Below are 24488 nucleotides of genomic sequence, written 5' to 3' on the forward strand. Positions count from 1 at the left end.
TCTTTCTTTCTTTCTTTCTTTCTTTCTTTCTTTCTTTCTTTCTTTCTCTCCCTCCTTCTTTCCTCCCATCCTGCTTACCTAACTCTGTTTCTGTTGAATACAGATAGCATCTTCTCAAGGAATCCTACAATCATTCAATATACTTAACTCTAACCTCAAATCTACTCTCAGGAGTGAACAAGCTCTATATACTAGAAGGAATGTAGCTAGTTTGGCAGAGGTAGAAGCAAGTACATTTCTACCCAGTCCCCTTGAATCCTACAACTTACCCCACTGTGATGTTGAAGTGGACCTGTTGCTAAATCTGGGACATTCAGCACGCATGAGGAAGGCCCTCTGCAGCTCTTGCATCAGAGGAAGATAACCAGCCCCACAGGTGATGATGCCACCGGCACTTGTGACATTGCTCCTTTCAGAATTGCTGTGGCTGTAGCTGCTGCCATCGAGGGTGTTCATACTCTCCTTACCACCTTCCTCCTGAAAGATGGAGTAGTCAGGACAATCACTAGAAACAAACCATAAAATTGCAGAATCTCAGAGCTAGCAGGATCCTCAGAGGCCATCTTGTCCAACCTGTTCTCTCTATATCTTCCCCAATAAGCAGTTTTCCAGCCTTCACCTTCAGATCTCCAGTGGTGGTGAACCAACTACCTCTCAAGGCAACCCATTCCATTTCGTGACAGCTAGAACTGTTTGTGAAGGCTTTTCTTTCTTTCTTTTTTTTAAAGCAATCGAGGTTAAGTAACTTGCTCAAGGTTACACGGCCAGATATTTCTGGGTGTGGTGCTGAGTATCTGAGCCCGGATTTGATCCCCAGGTCATCCTGACACTGGAGCCGGTGCTCTTACTCTCTGAGCCACGTGGCTGCCCCTAAGCAATTAGGGTTAAGTAACTTGCTCAAGGTTACACGGCCAGTTATTATTTCTGGATGGGTGCTAAGTATCTGAGCCCGGATTTGATCCCCAGGTCATCCTGACACTGGAGCCGGTGCTCTTACTCGCTGTGCTACCTGGCTGCCCCAAAGGCTTTTCTTTCATCAACTTTAAATATGCCTCTCCCCATCATCTACTCACTCCTTCTAGTTTGTTTTTTTTTAAGTCTATTCAATCTTTTCCAATATGTCCTTTCAAATATTTGAAGACGACTATCGCGTCTTCCAGTTTTTTCCTTCTCCGTGCTAAATATGCTCACTTCTTTTAGTTAAATTTCCTATGGCACAAGGTTCCTATAAGAGAACTTTTCCTGATCCCATCTGTTATGAAAAATCTCTCCCATTCCTTAGGAAATTATTCTGCATCACCATTTATATGCTTTGTATAGGCTTGCCTCTTTACATCTTGTAAAGTAGGATGTAAACTCCTTAAGGACAAAGGACTGTTTTCTGTCTTTGTATTCCTGGCACCTAGCATAGGGCCTTGGACATAGGAGACACTTGGAACATGTCTGGTGAATTGAGTTGAATGATCTTAAACCTGTCATGATCTCATTTGCCCATCTCTGAAGGCACAATTTATCAATGTCTTTCCTACATATAGTGCCCAGAATTTAATTCCATACCCTGTATGTTTTAAAACCAGGGCAAAGAATGATGGGAATATAATTTCCCTAATTCTGGACTCCATGCATATCTTAATTAAATAGCAAGCTTTCTTGGTGACCATATTACATGACTGACTTTTTTTTAAGGAATTGGGGTTAAGTAGCTTGCTCAAGGTTATACGACCAGTTATTTTTGTGTGGGTGCCGAGTATCTGAGACCGGAACCAATCCCAGGTCTCCCCATGCTGGGGCCAGCACTCTTACTGCACCACCTGGCCACCCCTAAGCAACTGAGGTTAAGTAACTTACTCAAGGTTACACAGCCAGTTATTTTGTGTGGGTGTTGAGTATCTGAGCCCGGAACCAATCCCAGGTCTCCCGACTCTGGGGCAGGCGCTCTTACTCACTGAGCCACCTGGCTGCCCCTATGATTGAGTCTTTAAAAAAATGTTTTTAATCTGTTGCAGCTCTGGCCTTTTTAAAAATTTAATTTTAAAATCCTGAATTTAAAAACCTGAAAAAGAATATTTTCATATATAATAAAAACACAAAAAGATTTTTAATGAAATATAAATCTCCATTTCATATTTCTTTAATATATATAAATATATGACAAATTCTACATGTTACTTTCAAATCTTTCCCATTTATACTTTTTTCTGAACTTTCTTCTCTTCTTTGCATTTAAAAAATGTTGAAGTGGCCCTATTTTGGGTGCATCACTGGTTTTTTAAAAATATTATTTATTCTTAACATTATTTTAAAAACATTTGGAATTTCAAATCCTCTCCCTCTTTTCCACCTCTCCCATATCTATTGAGAAGGCAAACACTATCCATATGAAATCATGCAAAACATTTCCATATTAACTATTTTGCAAAAAAACCCAAACAAACAAGAAAAACAAAGTTTTAAAACTATACTTCAATTGGCACTCAAGAGTTCATCAGTTCTCTCTCTGGATATAGATAGCATTTTTCATCATAAGTCCTTTGGAATTGTTTTGGATCATTGTATTGATCAGAGTAGCTAAGTCTTTCACAGTTGACATCTTTACAATGTTGCTCTTACTATGTATGATGATCTGGTTCTTCTCACTTCATTCTGAATCAGTTCATATAGGTCTCCCCAGATTTTTCTGAAATTGTCCTGCTCATCATTTCTTATGTTTTTATTGTTCAGTCATTTTCAGTTATGTTGAATTCTTCATGGCCCTCTTTGAGTTTTTCTTAACAAAGATACTGGAGTGGTTTGCAATTTCCTCCTCCAGCTAATTTTACAGATGAGGAAACTGGGGCAAACAAAATGAAGTGACTTGCCCAGTGTCATACAGCTAGGAAATGTCTGAGGTCAAATTTCAACTTGGGAAGAGGAGTCTTCCCAAGTCCAGGCCAATCACCCTATCCATTGCACCCTAGTTGCTCTCATAATTTCTTATAGCACAATAGTATTCCATCATAATCATATGCCACAACTTTATCTGCACCCCCCGCCCTGCAATTGATGGGTATCTCCTCAATTTCCAATTCTTTGGCACCACAAAAAGATTTGCTATACATTCTTGATGAAGAAGACCAGAACTAAATAGAAAATTTGACTTTCAAATACAAGACTCAATAGAAGCATAAAAATGTAAACAGAAAAGGGAAATCAGAAGGGACTTATATTTATCCTGGGACTTATATCCTGGAAATTATAAGGGACTTATAAAAGTTAAACTTTTACATTCCTACATGGGAAGATGATACTTATAACTTGTAAAAGCCTTCTTATCATTAGGCAGTTAGAAGGAGTATATATGTAGAGAGGGCACAGGTGTGAGTTGAATATGAAGGGATGATATCTAAAAAAAATAAAATTAAGGGGTGAGAGAAGAATGTACTGAGAGAAAGGAAAAAGGAGAGGTAGAATGGGATAAATTATCTCATATAAAAGAGGCAGGGAAAATCTTTTACAGTGGAGGAAAAGAGGGGGAAAGTGAGGAGTCACAGAACCTTACTGTCATGAATTGGCTCAGAGAGGGAAGAACATTCCCACTCAATTGGATATAGAAATCTATCATACACTACAGGAAAGTAGGAGAGGAAGGGGATAAGAGAAGGGGGGGGGCAGCTAGGTGGCACAGTGAATAAAAGTGCTGGCCCCAGAGTCAGGAGGACCAGAGTTCGGTTCTGGCCTCAGAAACTTGACACCCACACAAAAAAACAAGCCATGTAACCTTGGGCAAGTTACTTAACCCCAATTGCCCTCCACAAGGCAAAAAAAAAAAAAAGAGAGATAGAAGGGAGGGCAGATTGGGTGACGGGTAGTCAGAAGTAAAACACTTTTGAAGAGAGACAGGGTGAAGGGAGAGGAAGTATAGAGTAAACAGAATGTAGTGGGAAGAAGATGAATAGAAATACAGTTAGGAATAGTAATTTAAAAAATTTTGAAGCAAGTTTCTCTGATAAAGGCATCGTTTTTCAAACATATAGAGAACTGAGTCAAATTTACAAAAAAAGAACCATTCTCCAATTGATAAATGATCAAAATATATGAAGTCTTCAGATGAAGTAATCAAAGCTATTGTGATAGTAATGGCAATTAAAGATTCCCCTGTATTGGCTTGGTTTTCAAATTGATTGTGTTAAAACCCAGAGTTTGTTAATCCCACCTGTGGGATGGGCTTGTTGATGTGAAAAGAAAGTCCTGAATTGGGAGGAGCTGGTGACGTAGATTTGGAGACACAAGAGAGAGGCGGAAGATCTTTTTTGGTAGCAGCACCTCGTGGAGAGAGAGAGACTAAGAGAATTGCTGGTGGCCGCTTTGAATTGCCCTGGACTTTTGAGACCTGCCCCCTGAGCTGCCAAGGACTGAGGAGACATGGCTGTTTTGCTGGTACTTTGTCTGTCTGTTTTGATGTTGTTTTGCCAGATTTGTCCACTGGTGAAAGACAGTCCTTTTGTTGAAGAAGTCCTGGAACCTGGCTGTTCGCTAAGAAGCCCTGAGACTGTCCTGCAGACAGAGAGTGAATACTGTCCACTGGTGAGGGACAGTACTGTTGTTGCAGGGGTCTGGAGACTGTCCTGCAGACAGAATGAATACTGTCCACTGGTGAAGGACAGTGCTGTTGTTGCAAGGGTCTGGGAGCCTTTCTGTTGGTTCAGAAGCCCTGAAGAAGGATTTTCTTATTGTATGTTTACAGAAATCCTGGGAGAGGGCTTTGCTAATGTGTTCAGGGGTTCTAGGACTGTTCTACAGACAGAGGATAAATTCATGAAGGGACTGGCAATGTATCTTATGGCCTTGCTAAGCCTTGTCTCCCCAGGAACTAAGATTGCTGAGAACTTGCCTCGTGTCAAGATGAAGAAAAGACCTCCATTTGGGTATTAAGTGCTGTGTTTAAACTTGATGTAACTCTGGGGTAGATTCAATTGTGATCCTGGGGGTGGGGAACTTTTGACCTTATTGTGCTCTGTGATTGACAAATGAAGGTACTTTACCTATGTTTGGAAACTAATCTCCATTTGAGAAGAGGGGTTTTGTGGTGGACTTAATTAAGGTATAGCCTAGGGATGGAGTAGTATTTAGAACAGGGACTTTGTAATTGATTGAATGATTGGAAGATCCTGGGGTGGGGTAGTACTTGGAGATTATTTAATCACACTTAGTAAATGCTGTATTTTGAATGATGTCATGTTTTGATCTTCTCTGTTCTTGGTTTGTCACTGAATAAAATAGAGAGCACCTATGCTGGTATTTTGAACCTGGGAAGTTGCCTTTCCTTGGCATTACATTACAGTGGGCCAAGCCAATATAATAAAAATGATGATTCTACCTAAATTAATTTACTTATTCAATGATATACCAATCAAACTATCAAAGAATTATTTTGTAGATATAGAAAATATTATAAAATTTATCTGAAAGAACTTAAAAGGTCAAGAATATCAGGGGAATCAATTTTTAAAATGTGAAATAAGGTGGCATTGTGGTATCAAATTTCAAACTATATTACAAGGAAATAATCATCAAAGCAATCTGGTACTGGTAAAGAAATAAAGCAGTGGATCAGGGGGAAAGAGCTTAGGTAGATAATACACAGTAATAAATAATCACAGTAATCTAGTGTTTGACAAATCCCCAAATCCAAGCTTTTATGGCAAGAACTCATTATTTGGAAAAAATTTCTAGGAAAACTGGAAAGCAGTTTGGCAGAAATTGAGCATAGACCAACACCTCACATTGTATACCAAGATATGGTCAAATGGGGCTCATGATTTATATATAAATGGGTAATGTCATAAGGAAATTAGGGGAGCATGGAAAATTTTACTTGTTAGATCTATGGATAAAAGAAGATTTAATAACAAAATGAGATAGAGAGGATTGAAGGATGTATAATAGATGGTTTTTACCAATGGATGGTTACATGAAATTGTTTTAAAATTGTGCAAACAAAACCAACACAGTCAAAATTAAAAGGGAAACAGAAAACCAGGAGAGAAAAAAGGTCTCATTTCTAAAATATAGGAAATGGAGTAAAATTTGTAAAAATAAGAACCAATCCTCGAGTGATAAATGGTCAAAGACACAAACAGGCAGTTTTCAAAAGAAGAAATTAAAGCTATCTTTAATCATATGAAAAAATGCTCTAAGTCACTATTGATTAGAGAAAGAACTCTGAGGCAATAGCCTCATGCTTATCAGATTGGCTAACATGACAGAAAGGAATATGACAAATGCTGGTGAGGATGTGGAAAAGCAAGGGCACTAATGCATTGTTAGTGGAGTTGTGAACTGCTCCAGTCATTCTGGAGAACAATATGGAGCTATGCCCAATGGACTATAAAATTGTACATAATCTTTGACCCAACAACACCTCTACTAACTCTGTATCTCAAAGAGATCAAAGATCAAAAAAGGAAAAGTATCCATATATATATAAAAATATGTATAGTAGCTCTTTTTTTAGCTTGCTAAAATATATATATATTAAAAAATTATTTAGAATTTTTTCTCCAGCTGTGTATAAAAACAATTTTTAACATTTGCTTTTAAAGCTTTGAGTTCCACATTCTGTCCCTTCCTCCCTCTCTACCCCACCACCTTGATTGAGAAAGCAAATGATTCATTATAGGTTATACATGTGTAGTCATGCAAAACATTTCCATAACAGTCATGATGTGAAAGAAAACAGACAAAAAAAAATATGTATGCTTCTATGGCTGAATAAGTTGTGGTATATGAATGTATTGTAATACTGTTGCTCTATAAGAAATGATGAGCAGGTGGATTTCAGAGAAACCTGGAAAGACTTACATGAACTGATGCTTAGTGAAGTGAGCAGAATCAGGAGAACACTGTACACAGTAACAGCAACATTGTGCGATGATCAGCTTTGATAGACTTACCTCTTCTTAGCAATTCTATGATCTAAGACAATTCCAAATGATTCAGGATGGAAAATATTACCCACATCCAGAGAAGGAACTATGAAGTCTGAATGCAGATCAAAGCATATTATTTCTTCTCTTTTTGTCATTGTTTTTTGTTTTTTCTTTCTTGTTGGTTTTCCCATTTTGTTGTGATTCTTCTTTCATAACATGACTAATGTGGAAACATGTTTAATATGATTGTACACATAATTGTCTATATCAGAATGCTTTCTGTCTTGGGGAGAGAAGAGGAAGAAGGGAGAAAAAAAATTTGGAACGCAAAATCTTATAAAAGTAAATGTAGGAAGCTATCTTTACATGTAATTGGAAAAAATAAAATACCATGGAGGGGAGGGAAGCATGTTTCAATTTGTATTCAGACACCATCAGTTTTTTTACCAGGGGATGGATAGTATTTTTCATTGTAAGTCTTTCCAAGTTGTCTTGAATCACTATGTTGCTGTGAATAGCTAAGTCATTCACAGCTGATCATCTTACAATATTGCAGTTACTTTGTACACAGTGCATTTCACTTTGCATCAGCTCCTGTAAGTCTTTCCAGGTTTTTCTGAGAGCATCCTGCTCATCATTAATTATAAGTACAATAGTATTCCATTATAATCTCATACCACAATTTATTCAACCATTCATCAATTGATGGCCTCCTCAGTTTCTAATTCTTTGTCACCAGAAAAGAGCTACTATAAATATTTTTGTACATATAGGTCCTTTTCCTTTTGTTTTTTTTTTATCTCTTTTGAGATACAGACCTAGTAATGGCATGCTAGGTCAAAGGGTATGAATGGCTTTATAGTCCTTTGGGCATAGCTTCACGTTGCTCTACAAAATAGTTGAATCAGTTCACAACTTCACCAACAATGCATTAATATCTCATTTTTTTTTCCCACAGCCCCTCCAACATTACTTATTTCCTTTTCTTTCCTACTGGCTAATCTAATGGCTATTTGGTATGAGGCAGTATCTCAAAATTGTTTTAATTTGCATGTCTCTAATGAGCATTTTTTCCATATGACTATAGATAGCTGTAATGTAATACCAAGCAAAGGCAACTTCCCAGGTTCAAAATACCAGCATAGGTGCTCTCTATTTTATTCAGTAACAAACCCAGAACAGAGAAGATCAAAACATGACATCATTCAAAATACAGCATTTACTAAGTGTGATTAAATCATCTCCAAGGCCTACCCCACCCCAGGACTTTCCAATCATTCAATCAATTACAAAGTCTCTGTTCCAAATACTTCTCCACCCCTAGGCTATACCTTAATTAAGTCCACCACAAAGCCCCTCTTCTCAAATGGAGATTAGTTTCCAAACATAAGTAAAATACATTCATTTGCTCAACCATAGAACACAAAAAGGTCAAAAGTTCCCCACCCCTGGATCACAATTGAATCTACCCCAGAGTTACATCAAGTTTAAACACAGCACTTAATACCCAAATGGAGGTCTTTTCTTCATCTTGACACGAGGCAAGTTCTCAGCAATCTTAGTTCCTGGGGAGACAAGGCTTAGCAAGGCCATAAGATACATTGCCAGTCCCTTCATGAATTTATCCTCTGTCTGTAGAACAGTCCTAGAACCCCTGAACACATTAGCAAAGCCCTCTCCCAGGATTTCTGTAAACATACAATAAGAAAATCCTTCTTCAGGGCTTCTGAACCAACAGAAAGGCTCCCAGACCCTTGCAACAACAGCACTGTCCTTCACCAGTGGACAGTATTCATTCTGTCTGCAGGACAGTCTCCAGACCCCTGCAACAACAGTACTGTCCCTCACCAGTGGACAGTATTCACTCTCTGTCTGCAGGACAGTCTCAGGGCTTCTTAGCGAACAGCCAGGTTCCAGGACTTCTTCAACAAAAGGACTGTCTTTCACCAGTGGACAAATCTGGCAAAACAACATCAAAACAGACAGACAAAGTACCAGCAAAACAGCCATGTCTCCTCAGTCCTTGGCAGCTCAGGGGGCAGGTCTCAAAAGTCCAGGGCAATTCAAAGCGGCCACCAGCAATTCTCTTAGTCTCTCTCTCTCCATGAGGTGCTGCTTCCAAAAAGATCTTCCGCCTCTCTCTAGTGTCTCTCCAAATCTACATCACCAGCTCCTCCCAGTTCAGGACTTTCTTTTCACATCAACAAGCCCATCCCACAGGTGGGATTAACAAACTCTGGGTTTTAACACAATCAATTTGAAAACCAAGCCAATACAGGGGAATCTTTAATTGCCATTACTATCACACCCACCCATCTGCAATTAATATTTCTCCAATTGTTTAGATCTGTCTTTATTTGTGTACAAAGTGCTTTGTAATTGAGTTTGTGTAGTTCCTGGGTTTGTCTTGGCTGGTAGACACAAATATTTTATATTGTCTGTATACTGGACAGCATGTGTGCCCATGCACTCAACCACAACCACATCCATCTAGTCTCAGACAGAACCACAATACTCAGCCAATCAGAAAGCAGCACTACCAGGATGCCCAAGCAGGAAGTGGACCCCAAAACAATAGAAGGGACTTTCCCTAAGTAAACACCTGCACAGTAATAGAAAGAATTTCTGTATCTATTCCTGCTGGGTTTTGTGGAAATAGGTAGAAATGCTGGTGATTTATGTGGGCTTATTTTATATCTTGCAACTGCCAAAGTTGTTAATTTTTTAGTTAGTTGATTTTCTAGGGTTCTCTATGTATACCATCATATCATCTGCAGTGAGTGATTGATAATTCTGTTTCCTCATTGCCTCTACTACTAGTATGGCTTTACTGTTTATTTCTTCTTGTAACTCATCTAACTTTTCCTCTAAGAATTTGGATGCAAAAATATTTAGTATGATGCATATATGGTTAGTATTGTATTAGTTAGTTAGTAATATATTACTTCATTGTCTGATATCTTTTTTTTTTAAAGCAATCGGGATTAGGTAACTTGCTCAAGGTTACACGGCCAGTTATTTCTGAGTGTGGTGCTGAGTGTCTGAGCCCAGATTTGATCCCCAGGTCATCCTGACACTGGAGCCAGTGCTCTTACTCACTGAGCCACCTGGCCGCCCCCCCCCCCCAATTGTCTGATATCTGCTAGCAAAATGTAGTTTCCTAGTTTCCTTGATTATCTCTTTTAATTAAGTCTGTTTTTGTATTGTGTGAGTTTGTAACAACCTTTTTTCCAGATTTTTTTTCTTTTTGGAGGGCAATTGGGGTTGAGACTTGCCCAAAGTCACACAGCTAGTAAGTGTGTCAAGCATCTGAGGCCAGATTTAAACTCAGGTCCTCCTGACTCCAGGACGGGTGCTCTATTCACTGTGTCACCTAGCTGCCCCTACCTTTTTTTTTTTCCTCAGCTGAAGTATAATAGATTCTACTCCAGTCCCTTATTTTAATATGTGTCTTTCTGTTTCAAGTGCATTTCTTGTAAACGACACATTTTTGGATTTCTGGTTTCTAATCCATTCTGCTATCTGCTTTGGCATCATTATTTATGTCATTTAACAAATATAAGAAATGAGCATGGTCAAGCAAAGCCAGTCCATATAGGGTCCATGTCCAAAAATACACTTTATATCCATCACCACCTCTCTATCAGGAGGTAGGTAACAAGCTTTATCATAGGTACTTTGGTTTCAGTGCTTTGATCAGAGTTCTGAAGTCTTCAAAGTTTGGTGGTATAGCAGCAAGCACCCCAGCGTCCCCAGGGTCGCTGCCAACACAGGTTCTTGGATATGCTTTGATAAAGGAAAGCAACTCAAAATGGGTTAACAAGCTTACTTTAATCAGTCAAACATATGTATCGTTTACCTAGTTCAGGGGAAAAAGGTCAGCACCCCAAACTTCAGAGCATACAGACAGAATTATCAAGACAGAAAACAGATCAAGTAGACAGTTTTCCAAACTGTCAGCAACCATTACATCCATACCAAATCAACATTTGGGTTTTTCAAAGCCGAGGGCGGGGGGGGGGCTCTCAACAATGGCTTCCCAGAATCCAGCTCAAATCACACAACACTTCTCAAAGTGAGCCCCAAAACAAAGCTACACATCAGGGCTTATATAGCCTTCTCCTGGCTCAGAGAATGTAACAACCTTATTGACTCACTGGCCAATCAAGAAGTATCTACTGAAAAACAAGCCTCCCACCCCAGGCTCCAGGTGCACATTAGCCTAGGGGCAGGGAAGATCTTAGAAATTTACATTCCCATTACAGGTGGTGGTTATTGTTTTTGCCATGTCATTATCTTTGTACAAATTGTTCTGGTTCTCCTCTCTTCACTGCATCACTTTGTATTGCTCAGAATCCTCTGAAATCCCCTCTTCTGTCATATCTTATGGCACAATGATACTCCATTACATTTATATATAATTTGTTTAGCTATTTCACAGTTTTCTAGAAAACACTATAAGTTAGCCCTTAGATTTTAGTTCTTTTCTTTTTCAGTCTCCCACCTTTTAATGTCTCCCATCAGACTCACAAAGTTTGTTTTGCTTGTGACTATTTCCTGTGTTGTCTTTCTTAACTTCCTACCTTCCATGCCCACTTGTTTTCCTGTTGAGCTAATAGAATTCTTCACCAAACTCTGTATATCTGTATATCTGTGTTTGTGTTTAATCCTCCTTTTTCTATTTCAGATAAGACTGAGGATCATTCAATATCCATTCCCCTTACTCCTTCCTCCGTATTTGAATGTAACCCCTATCCCAAAACTTATTGGTATGGGACTCTCCCCTTATTGGTATAGATGAATGCCCTGCCCTCCATGCTGGGCAGGACAGAGTTGATAAGAGCAGGAGAGCTCCAGCCTTCTTTGGTCCTCAAACTTCAAGTTCCATTTGAGATTCATCAAGCTTCAGACTTTTTTCAGACTACAGAACTTGCTTTGGATGCTTCTCCCTTCCAGCTTAGAGAAGGAAGATCTTGCTATTGTTGTTGACTCATTTCAGTCATGTCCAACTCTTTATGACCCTATTTGGGGTTTTCTTGGCAAAGATACTGAAGTGGTTGGCCATTTCCTTCTCCAGCTCATTTTACAGATGGGGAAACTGAGGCAAACAGGATGAAGTGAATTGTCCATGGTCACTCAACTATTAAGTGTTTGAGACCAGATTTGAGCTCAGGGAGATAAGTCTTCCTGACTTTAAGCTCTGCACTCTATCTATGTCACCACCTGATTGTCCCTATATTTACATAAATTATATTACATCATTCAACTTCTTCAAATTACTCAAATACATTTATGTTTTTATGCGTTTTTTTTCCCCAAAGTTCTGGTCTTCTCATCAGAAATATTTGAAAGTTATCTCTTCTAATAAAGGGCCTTTTCCCCTCTATAGGCTTACACTCAGCTTTGCAGAGTAAGCCTATATCCGTTTTTTGATATATTGTATTCCCAAGTCTCTTATCATTTTTGTAGAAGCTGCCAGGTCTTGTATGGTTTTGACTATAATTCTTGTCACTTGAATTGCTTCTTTCTGAATGCTAACAGTATTTTTCCTTTAACGTGAAGGCTTTGGATTTCGGCTATGATGTTCCCAGGACTTTTCCCTTTGGGGTTCCTCTCAGAAAGTGATCAATAGATTCTTTTTAGCTTTGATCTCTGATTCTAACAAATGTGGGAAGTTTTCATTTGGGATTTTTTGAAATACAGTATTCAGAATTAAAAAAAAAAAATCATTGTTTTCAGGGGATCCAGTGATTTGGAGCCATGAGCTCTAAAACTTCCATATAAGGAGAGAACTCAGTTCAAACATCTCTTCATTTCTCACCTGGCTGCACTACTTTGGGATTTGTCTGACTTCTCCACTCTGCCCCAGAAGCAGTAGGGTATCCTGGGCTAACAGAGCAGCCTTCCATCCCAGCAGTAGAGCAGACTGGCCCAGTCCTAGATGGCCTGCCTAAGGGAAGACCTTCAAGAAAGGAGAAAAGAACTCCCTGGGTTATAAATCACAAGATGTCTGCATTCTTTGTATGTCCCATTTTGAGCTTAAGCCCACATCCTTGAGAACCTTCTACAGGTATGCAAGGGCAGAAGTCTCTGTACCAACTGTTTGTATCACATCTTCTCAATAAACCCCTTTCCTAAAAGCTAATAGAGCTCAATTGGTTGATTAATAATGGGGAGCACACCAATAGGGGTTTACCAACTATAGTGTTGGAAGGCCCAAACCTAAGGCTTCCCCTTACAACCCTGAGGGGAGTAGTAGTCAGTAGCTTCACTCTCCAGGGATCCCAAAACATGAAGACATATGTAGGTTGAGAGGAATTAACCCAGACTGGGTGCTACACATACATTTTCTCATTTTTCATGTCAGGTGGGTGTTATTATTGTACATGCAGAAGTTGACCTTAGCAAGGTTAAGTAACTTGCCCAGCTTTGCACAACTAAGTATCTGATGAGAGATTGAACCTGGGTCTTCCTTGACTGAAAATTCAACACCATGCTATTTCTGCCATCTTGTGCTTATCCATCTTTCATCTTCAATGTATAGAAATAGCAGAGAGGCAGACTTTTATTTTGCTTGAATATAAGGCAACACTTAACTAGAACTACTTCAAAACTGAATAAACTTCCTCTGGCATGAGTAAGTTCCCTTGAAATCTGACACCCCTTTCTAGCTATAAATCTCTGATTGTCTGATACTGCTTCCAGAGGTCTTGAGGCAGAGGAGGCTGCATGACCACTTGTCAAAGAAATTGTTAAGGGGATTCCTACTAAGGTTTGGGAAGGACTAAATGACTTCTGAGATCACCCCTCAACTCTAATTCTGTAAGAAAAACAATCCTGGTCCTAAAATTTCCCAATCCTAGAATTTGAAGATTAAGATTTTCTAAATCCAGAACAATGAATTAATTTACTGAGCTCCTAAGCAGGTTTAAGGTTGGGTTTCTTAATCTTCCATGGCAAATTGTGGCTAAATTAAGGCAGGTGGGAGGCACAATGGACAGAACTCTGGGGCCTGGAGTCAGGAAGATTCATATTCATGAATTCAAATCTGGCCTCAGACACTTACTAGCTGTGTGACCCTGGGCAAATCATTTAACCCCATTTGGTTGTTTCCTCATCTGTAAAATGAGCTGGAGGAGGAAATGGCAGACCTCTTCAGTATCTTTACCAAGAAAAGGCCTGTTACAGGGTCAGCTAAGTGGCGCTGCGAATAGAGCACTGGTCCTGGAGTCAGGGGGACCTGAGTTCAAATCCAGTCTCAGACACTTAACATTTACTTGCTATGTGACCTTGGACAAGTCAGTTAATCCCAATTGCTCTGTCTTCCCCCCTCTAAAAAAAAGACAAAAAAATAGAGGCCTATTGGAGTCATGAAGAGTTGGACACAACAGAAAGAACTGAACAAAAATTGTGGCTTATTTTAACCCTTGAAGACAAAACCCTCAGGTTAACCTTCTCCCAACTCAGTCTTGGAATCAGAGGATCTCTTGGTTGGAAACAATCTGAGAGGCCATGGAGTCCAACTCAGACCTTGAATAAAAATCCATCCACAACAAATTGTCTAGCCTTTATGTGATGGAAAATTACTCCATTCCTTGAGCAGCTGCTCTCGTTGTCAAGAAGTTTTTCTTATTGCACATATATAACCTATATGCAATGGCTCATTGTCTCAGGGAGGGAAGAGCAGAGGGAGGGAGAGAATTTGGAACTCAAGTTTTTAAAAATGAATGTTTTTTTTAACATAATTTGGAAAAATAAAATATTTTTCAAAAGTAGGGGGAAAAGAAGTTTTTCTTGACTTACATGAACTGATTGATACAAAGCGAAGTGAGCAGAAACAGGAGAACCTTGTGTATTATATTATATATTATACAATGATCAGTTATGAATGACTTAACTATTCTGAGCAAAACAATGATCCAAGATAATTCCCAAGAACTTTGATGAAAAATGTCTGATGGAGTCTACATGCAGAGCAAAGTATACTTTTTAAACTTTTTTTTTCTTGGATTTTTTTGGTCTATTTTTTTTTTCAACATGGCTAATATGGAAATATGTTTTGTATAACTTCACATGTATAATCTATATCAATTTACTTACCTTTTCCAGGAGGGGGAAGGGAGAGAAGGAAAGGATTTGAAACTCAGAATTTGAAAAAAAAACAAATGTTTAAAAAATCATAAATTATTTTACAAAAAAGAAAATGAAAAAAATAGAAAGTTTTTCCTGATATCAAGACTAAATTTCCTTCTTTCAAGCTTCTACCCATGGCTCCTCATTTTGTCTTTGGGGTTTAAAAAAATGGCCAAAACCAAGAGATGGGAAAACCCACCACAATGGGGTTGACCTTCTTCTTGTACTTTCCCTTCTTGCCCCCTTCTTCCAGGCTAAGCCCCCTAAACCCATCTGCATGATTTTTCACATGGCTTTGATGAGATGATAGGCCCCAACTCCATCTCTTCAAGTAAAATGGAAAAGACTAATTAAGAAAAATAATCCTGGACCTACAATTTCCCAATCTGAGAATTCAAAAATTAAGATTTTTATAAATCCAGAACAATGAATCCATTTATTAAGCTACTAAACAGTCTTGAGGTTGGGTTCTTGAGAATGAGACCTGACCACCTATCTTATCATTGCCTCTTAAGAACCTCTAGGCCTTACCATTTGACTCGACTCAACTCTACAGCCTTCAGACCCCTGGTAATGTTAAATGACCTGATATAATTCTTAGAGCCTCTGGGCTATGCCATTTACTATTCCACTATGTCCTTTACTCTTTTTTTTTTTTTTTAAGCAATCAGGGGTTAAGTAACTTGCTCAAGGTTACACGGCCAGGTGTTTCTGGGTGGGTGCTAAGTGTCTGAGCCCGGATTCGATCCCCAGGTCATCCTGACACTGCAGCCGGCACTCTTACTCACTGTGCTACTTGGCCGCCCCTATGTCCTTTACTCTTGAGACCTTTAGGCATTTTTTTCCTGTCCTGCAGCTAAATTTTCTTTTATGTGTTGTCTCCCCAAATTAGAGTATGAGCTCCTTGATATTGTATCCCTTATTTTCTTTGTATCCCCAGTAGTTAGCACAGAGTTTGACACATATTAAGTGCTTAATAAATATTTTTTTCATTCATTCATTTATTCATTCAAACCTTCTCCCTCTCTTACACTTGGCAGATTTCCAAATGATCAAAGTACTCATCCTTTAGCCAAATGAGGTTTTTCAGCAATAACTGGGATATAGATTCCTCTTAAAATTATTAGCCTGATTTTCTAATCAGGCCTAAGTAAATAAGCCTTTTTTTATTTCTACTTTAAAAAAAAAAGGTTGATGGCTCCCAAAAACACTTTGTCTCATGATACCGCAAGGCCATCTGGATGAAAGTTTTTTTCCTACAGGTGACAGGTCTCTAAATGCCCCCTAAAAAAACAGAAGCATTAGATGGAGAAAAGGGGGCCATGTACTACCATATAGTAAGCTCTTGATAAATGCCTGTTGATCCATTGATTGATTAGCTCTTTGTAGGGATATAACTGTGTAGAGAGGGGAGGAGCTTTGAGGCATATTACTGAATCTATGGATTTGGTCTTTAAATGACTAAGTTGATTTATATCCTGTATCCAAATGTCCTCTCCCAAGCCCAGAGTAGTATAAGAACACCTGCTGTTAATCTGTAGGAAGAAATTCAACTCCTTGGAAATCAAACAAAAAATATAAATAAATAAAAATCTCTCCCCAAGTTGTGAATTGGTTCAAGCAACATGGAAAACAATTTGGAATTATGTGAGAGAAGTTATAAAATGGTTCAGGCCTTCTGAACAAATGATCCCACAGCCAGGCCTATATCTCCAAGAAGTTAAGAGTAGAAGGAAAAATTCCATGATGGCAAAATATTCAGAGTAGTCCATTTTGTGACTGCAAAGAATTGGAAACGAAAGTGGGTAGTGGGACATCAATGGGTAAATGGAGGAATAAACTGTGCTATTCTAACACAAGGATAGAAATAAGCACAGGGCCTAGGCCTGGGATACCATTGGTATAGGGAATTCCTGGATGAGGAAACTCCCTCTACTAATATAAATCAGCAACCTCTATGCAACTAAGTAAATAAAGTCTTATTATGTAGAATAATGAAAGGTTAACATTTCAACCTGTCTGACTCTCTGTGACACCATTTTGGGTTTTCTTGGCAGAGACACTAGAACAGTTTGCCATTTCCTTCTCCAGCTCATTTTATAGGTGAGAAAACTGAGGCAAACAGGGTTAAGTGACTTGTTCAGGGTCACACAGCTAGTAAGTATCTAAGGCCAGATTTGAACTCAGATTTGAACTGCCTGATTTAAAGTAGGTCTCTTCCTGCCTAGCCAGCAAGCCTATCTCCCTATCCCCTATGGAAGATAAAATGACTGTGATAAATGACAGAGTTTCTGGGTAATTAATAATCAATTTATTAATTAGGCTAGCAAATAATTTATCAGCAGTCTCTCTAGGTAACCAAATACAACCCATGGAGATCAATGAATGCTTAAAAACATTTGGAAAACTGGGTGACCCTGACAGACAGAGATCAACCCTGATTGGTGACCAATCAATGAGGGGTAGATGAGGAGGTGGGCTATAAGCCTCCAGCTTCTCTAGCTGAGAACCTGGTTTGATCCTGAGACTCAGCTGTTCCAGCGATCTGGACTGAAGAATCCCCCACCCAGCCCAGTTAAACTGAACAATACAAATGGTGGGTTTCATTAAGCCTAATGCTTTTTAGGGCCAGAATTCATCAGATTGCATTCTCTTTCATACTTTAATCAGAAATAAATTCTCCCAATTTTGAGGAGAAGGATTTTGACCAATCTCATCACCATCCCTGTCCTTTCGAGACTGACTGACCTACAAGAGTTGGTCCCTGAATGAGGAAATAAAGGGGGAAAAACCTCAGTCCTAGTTTAATAATTGGTTACTAATAATAGAAAAATAATCATCTGTCTCATGACAACTATGAGACATTCAAAGAAATATAGGAAAACTTGTAGCAATGGATACACAGTGATGGGAACAGAGTCAGGAAGACAAGAAATACAAGACAGTCATGTAAAAAAGAACAATGGTAAAAGGCAGCAAAGGTCTGGTAAGCTGAAAAGATTTAACTTGGTCTTGGACAATGAAACACAAAATTCCTTTCTCTCTAAAAAGGAGGATGACTATGGGTGCAAAATGGTGCGAATGCTTTCAAACTAAATGGGCTTATCAGTTAGTTTGGTTTAGTTCTTTTTCTATGTTTCAAGGAAGGATTCAAAGTGTGTGTGTGTGTGTGTGTAAAATTGGGGGTAAAAAAACCCCAAATCCAAATGACATCACAACAATAACTTTCCTGAGTCTCTGCAGAAATGCCATCACATAGTGCACATCTTGAAAATTGGAACAACTTTTTAGAATCACTGAATTTCGGAGCCAGATAGCTGGATCCACGCTGTAATGGAAATCCCCTGTACAACATACCCCTGAAGTGCAAGTCCAGATTCTTCTCTAAGACCCCTAGAGAAGGAGCACCCATTACTTTCCCAAGGCAGAGCATTTCACTTGTGGACAGCTCTCTCAAATTATTATAAAGGTTTTTTTTTTTTTTTCTGGTATCAATCCAAAGTCAACTTCATGGTGATTTCCCTCAACTGTTCCTGATTCTAACATATGGGGAAAAGCAGAATAAAATGAATCCCTTTTTCCATGTGCCAGCCCTTCAAATACTTGAACACAGCCATCTCAACCCACCATCCCCTAATGCCAAATCTCTTTTCCAGGCCACATATTCCTAGTTCTTTCAAAAGATCTTCATTTGGCACAATCTTGTAGCACAGTAGAGGTACTAGGTAGCACAGCAGAGCACTGGGCTTGGGATGAGGAAGATTCATCTTATTTAGTTCAAATCTGGCCTCAGACACTTATTAACTATGTGACCCTGGGCAAGTCACTTAACCCTGTCTGCCTCAGTTTCTTCATCTGTAAAATGAGCTGAAGGAGAAAACAGTAAACCTCTCTATTATCTGCCAAGAAAACCCCAAATGGGGCATGAAGACTCAGATGTGACCAAAAATGACTTAAGGACAATGAGACCCTTCACCATCCTAGTTCCCCTTCTCTGGACAGTCTCCTACTTGTGGCAGCTAGAGCTAAATACCACCCTCCAGATGCAGTCTGGGTCAGGCATGACAAGACTAGAACCAGCCTGACTCTTCACCTTCCTCCCTTCTCACTGCAGATCTCATCTGCCATTCTCACTGTAAATCATTAGCTTTTGGCCACTATGATGTACTACGGCCCTCCCTGTCAAGAAAAGAACGCTTACCAATGCTTCACTTCTAGAACTGTGAAAACATCCTGGGTCAACATTCCGCAGTCTCTAACCCCCCACCATCTGGCCAGCTAACCACAAAGGAAGGCAAGGCCTTTCACTCAGACCCAGGGATTTGCAAAGGATCTGGTTTGGAAAGATGTCAGAAGGGCAGAGAGCTCATTTAAATGAGTGGGAAACCTCTTTAAGAGTCTCCATTGGTAGGGCTGCCAGGTGGCTCAGCGAGTAAGAGCACCGGTTCCAGTGTCTGGATGACCTGGGGATCAAATCCAGGCTCAGATACTTAGCACCACACCCAGAAATAACTGGCCGTGTAACCTTGAGCAAGTTACTTAACCCCGATTGCTTTAAAAAAAAAAAAAAGAGTCTCCATTGGTGCAATGGATAGGCTTGGAGTCAAAAGATTAGTATTGAAACCCTCGTTTTGCCATGTATTATTAGCTCTGTCATCTTGGGCAAATCACATAACATCTCTGGGCCTTGGTTTGCTCATCTAGAAAATGGAAGGGCTGGACTAAATTGGCTCTAAGTCTATAATCTGGTTTCATTGACTTTAAATGCCTGTCTCCATAATGATACAATTGGAGAAGGGGAAGAGGGGTGGGGAAGGGGACATTTTCCATGACTGATGAATGAAAAAAAAAATCTCCTGACAGTTATACGTTCATTCAAGTACTCCTCAAGGTTAAGTGATGTAGACAGACACAAGGCCCCAGGTGAGGTGTTACCTCTTAAGATTATTTTATGCTTCCTTCTTATCTTCAGCTTCTAGAATTCCTGGCTAATGTGCCACTCCCCCCACTCACTCCTTTGATCTTTTTTGATTCTGCAACTTGTTAATGCCTTTCCCCCTTAGAAATTATTTTTTACTTACTTTGCAAACATTTTGTATTTATGTATCTGCAGGCCTGTTGCTCTCTGCCTGTCACCCAAAATCAAGCTTTTTTGAGAGCAGGAACTGTTTGAGGTTTGGGGAAGAGGTTGTTTCTTTTCCTTTTTGTTTCCATTGCATTCCCAACTCATAATAAGTCTGGTACACAGTAGGCACTTAACACATGTTGAATGAATGAATGAGTGGCTGAGTGAGTGAATGCATGAATGAGTGAATGAGTTGTAGATATGTGGCTAGAGACTCCACTTATGAAAATTCCATTACAAAACAAAAAAAGAAAATTCCATTTTACCCCAATACCTTGTTCTTGCAATAGCTGGAGCTAGGGCTGGGTGTGGGGAGCAGGCATGGGCTTGGTAAGGCGGACATGGTCTTTGAGTTCCGGATGGCAACATCCCAGAGGTTGTGGAAGCCTTTGATGACAGCACTGGAGTTCTTGACCGATTTCTTCTGCCCCTCTTGTAACTTTCCAGGAAACATCAGAAACTGAGAAGAAAAGCCTGAAGCTTGTCACGAAGAAACCCTTTTTCGTAAGGGGGAAGAAAATGTTGACCTCTTCCGTCTCACAACAGGACTTTCTCAGGAAAAAAAATAGTACTTAGTTTCAAGATTTAAATGTTTGTGTATCCTGGCATAGTTCTGGGTCTTGTGGCTTGTTTTTTTTTAATTGTCCTGAATCAGGAGGTCAGCACCCAAATCTCTTTATGTTTGACTAGAAGCAGGGATACAGCCTCTTTTGTTGGGTCTTGTGAAGACCTAGACAGATGTCATCACAGTTGTTTCTATGGCAACCTTGGGCATGACCAACCTCACTATTATGAAGAGTTTATTCATTGTAGGATAAAAATTACAATTCATTGATTGAAAGAACACAGGACCTAAAAGAGCCTGTTTCTGTTTACTGGCTGCATGTAACCCAGAATCTCATTTCCTTCTGTAAGACTCTAATAGCCAGCACTCTAGCATACCCAGGATGGCCTGCTAGCACAGGTTCTTTGATTTACTTTTCTAAAAGAATGATAACTCCAAAGGGGGCCAACAATCTTATCTTAATTGCAGATAAGTAGAAAATACAGCAGAGAAATTAGCATGGAGATACAACAGACAGGGCTCCCACTGTCTGAACAAAGAAATATGGTCACCTACATGCACCTCCAGACTGGGAGAACACAAACCTCTGAGTAGTCAGGGGGGTCTCTTAACAAAAAAATGGTTGCTCAGAGTCCCGTCCAGGGAATCAAAAGGTCCTTCTCATGAGCAAGCCCCCCAAATAAAATACCAATCTCCCAGTATATATAGTTTTCAACTAATAGGCTCAGAGCCAGAAGGCACCACAACCCTCAAGACTCAGTGTCTAATTAACTTAGTACCAAAAAGTGAGAAAGCCTTCCTACAAGTGAATAGAGCACCAGCCTTGGAGTCAAGAGGACCTGAGTTCAAATTTGGCCTCAGACACTTGACACACTTACTAGCCATGTGACTATGGGCAAGTCACTTAACCCCAATTGCCCTCCAAAAAGCAAAAAAAAAAAGTCTTCCTACAAGCAAGCCAGCTCCTTCTTAGGCAGGTTCCTCCCCCAATGAGCTCTAGATGACTCAGGATGTATCACAGCTGTGAAAGCAGCAAGACATCTGTGATTGAAATACCTGTGAACCTTTAGACCTAAGAACACAGCTCCTGTTCCAAGGGAAAAGGGGACACAGGTAGTCACATAGGCCTATTAATGGACAGGGAAGATCTTCCTATTCCATTATTTCTAAGGGTCCTTTCTGTACTCTGTGGTTTTGGAATTCTGCAGTGAATGATAGCTTCCTTTGAGTATATGAGAAAGCAAATTAATTACAGTGATGGGGGTAAAAAAAACTTGCAGGCCACTAAAATCCTTTCTCTTTTTCACATGAACAGCTATTCCTGTTTTCAGTTGTGTACTTGCAGAAACAATTTTTTGAGTCCAATTAGAAAATTTTACATTTATCCCTGCTAAGTTTCACTAGGACAAGTTTGTTCACTGGGCCAGGAGGTTGGTAAACATTGCTACAACCCTAATTAGATCTATCTTAATATTCTGACCCAGAGGTGTCAAACTCTGAGATTTATGGGTTACTTATAACCCACAACATTTTGAGGTTGGCCCTAACCAGATTAAAATGCAATTGGGAAATATTTAACAAAATTAATAAAAATATGATAAAATACATGTAATGTTAACATGTGGTTTTTTAAGTCAATATGCAAAAGCCCACAGTGAATGCCAGTTTCTATTCAAGTTTGATACCATTTTAGAACCCTTTGGGACCTTTTTGATCCTGATCCTGTCTTTCAATGTATTAGTAAGCCTGTCACGTGCAAATGTGATAAGATTAGCTTACACACTCCACAACCCAAATTAACATAACCAAGAAGATACTTCACATTGGATACCTTTATCCAGAGAGACTAACTTTGTTGATTAATTTATGGAGTCAATCAAATGAGTAACCTGGATTCATACAACTTAATTGGTCAAATTGGGAAAAAGTGAAGAGGATGAAATCAAAGGTAAGATTGTTTTGGGGTGGTTGAAAGAATTGGACACAGGGTGGCAAGGTGGCGCAGTGAGTAAGAGCGCTGGCCACTGGCCTCGGAGTCGGGAGGACCTGGGATTGGTTCCAGCCTCAGATACTTAAAAGCCACCCCCCCTCCCCACCGCGCGCGCGCACACACACACACACACAAAACTATAACCTTGGGCAAGTTACTTAACCCCAATTGCTTTAAAAAAAAAATAAAAAGAAAGAAATGGACACAGCTCTGGACTTTCATATACCAAAGAAGGTCCCAGCTGGAACATTCTAATATCTACTTAAACTTTGGGAGTACTTTGAGAAATGGCATCCTTATACCTATAACCAGAAGCCAGCAAGGTATAGAAGGAGGGGAAGGGAGTATCTCATTTCTCTTCCCCACCACTGACAATGTCAATAGAGATAACAGAATAATAAACAACATATTCAGTTTGAGGACTAAAGAGATAGACAAGGAAAAACATCTTCAAGAAGAATGATGACTGGGTTGGCCAGGTGGCTCAGCGAGTAAGAGCACCAGCCTCAGTGTCCGGATGACCTGGGGTATTGAATCGGGGCTCAGATACTTAGCACCACACCCAGAAATAACTGGCCATGTAACCTTGAGCTAGTTACTTAACCCCAATTGCTTGAAAAAAAAAAGAATGATGATCTTTTTGGGAGGGTGAGAGATGTAGTTTCAGGACTCTGCAATGATCCTTTAGGACATATACCAAAATGGGATTTCACCAAAAGGTAAAAAGTTCTTTATTTTCTAAGCATGAGCCCCCTTTCCTTTGAAGTCTGTATGTACTTGTGGGATATCATGTCTCAGACATTTGGGGTGATGTTTTTTTTTTAAAGCAATCGGGGTTAAGTAACTTGCTCAAGGTTACACGACCAGTTATTATTTCTGGGTGTGGTGCTGAGTATCCAAGCTCGGATTTGATCCAGGTCATCCCGACACTGGAGCCGGTGCTCTTACTAGCTGAGCCACCTGGCCGCCCCTTGGGGTGATGTTTTTAAATAACCCTTTCCAAAATCTAATTATCTCTGCTGGCTAGTAACCAAAGGGGAACACAACAAATGGGGGGTTTGTGTAAAATAGTAACAGAATACCTCCAAACCCTCAAAAATCTCTAAAATAGGGAGAGAGACAGTAGTCAACCACCTTCTGTGGACCCAGTGTTTGAATGTCAACTGGGAACACTCACAGAATAATTGGATGTGCCTGGTGTTTTTGATGTGAGTTTTGTAAAGTTGTCTTCATGTACCTAGTTGTAAAGCTTGTGTGTTTTCTTCTGGTCCTCTTTTGTTGTCCCTGAATCACTTCAAAATTTTCCCCATATTTCTTTGACTCCTTCACATTTATTTTTCTCAATAGTTTAGTAATATTTCATCATATATATTTGTCATCACCACTTGTTAGGTACAGTTTGTTTCCAGTTATTAAATGTGCCACTCTCCAATATGGAAATATTGTTGTACCAAGAAATCAGTGAGTCAGACCATTAATCATTTTAAGTGGAGTTTTAATAGTGGACCTTAATTGCCGGCGACTGCCAGGGGTCATGTACATAAATCAATCAGGTAGCCCTGAACATAAACATCTCAGGGCTTTTATAGACAAAAGCCACAACATAAATGTTACTGGGGCATCTAAGTGGAGCAGTTAATAGAGCACTGGCCCTGGAGTCAGGAGGACCTGAGTTCAAATCCGGCCTCAGACACTTAACACACACACACACACACACACACACACACACACACACACACACAAACTAGCTATGTGACCTTGGGCAAG

The 24488-nt window shown here is 39.6% G+C and overlaps 1 protein-coding gene across 1 annotated transcript in view; it reads right to left on the bottom strand.

The window, feature by feature from the left end:
• CCDC27 (coiled-coil domain containing 27) overlaps positions 1-20620 on the bottom strand; it is a 45431-nt gene extending 24811 nt beyond the window's left edge. Inside the window, exons 1-2 of the mRNA XM_069078997.1 lie at positions 20441-20620; positions 270-477 (exon numbers count right to left, since the gene is read on the bottom strand). Of these exons, the coding sequence (XP_068935098.1) occupies positions 270-477; positions 20441-20620 (388 nt within the window). The remainder of the gene's footprint in view (positions 1-269; positions 478-20440) is intronic.
• Between the last annotated feature and the right edge of the window lie 3868 nt (positions 20621-24488).

This window comes from Petaurus breviceps, unplaced genomic scaffold (assembly GCF_028583685.1).
Source record: "Petaurus breviceps papuanus isolate PSGF00001 unplaced genomic scaffold, PetGlider_PUasm1.0 91041, whole genome shotgun sequence".
Classification (NCBI taxonomy): Eukaryota; Metazoa; Chordata; class Mammalia; order Diprotodontia; family Petauridae; genus Petaurus; species Petaurus breviceps.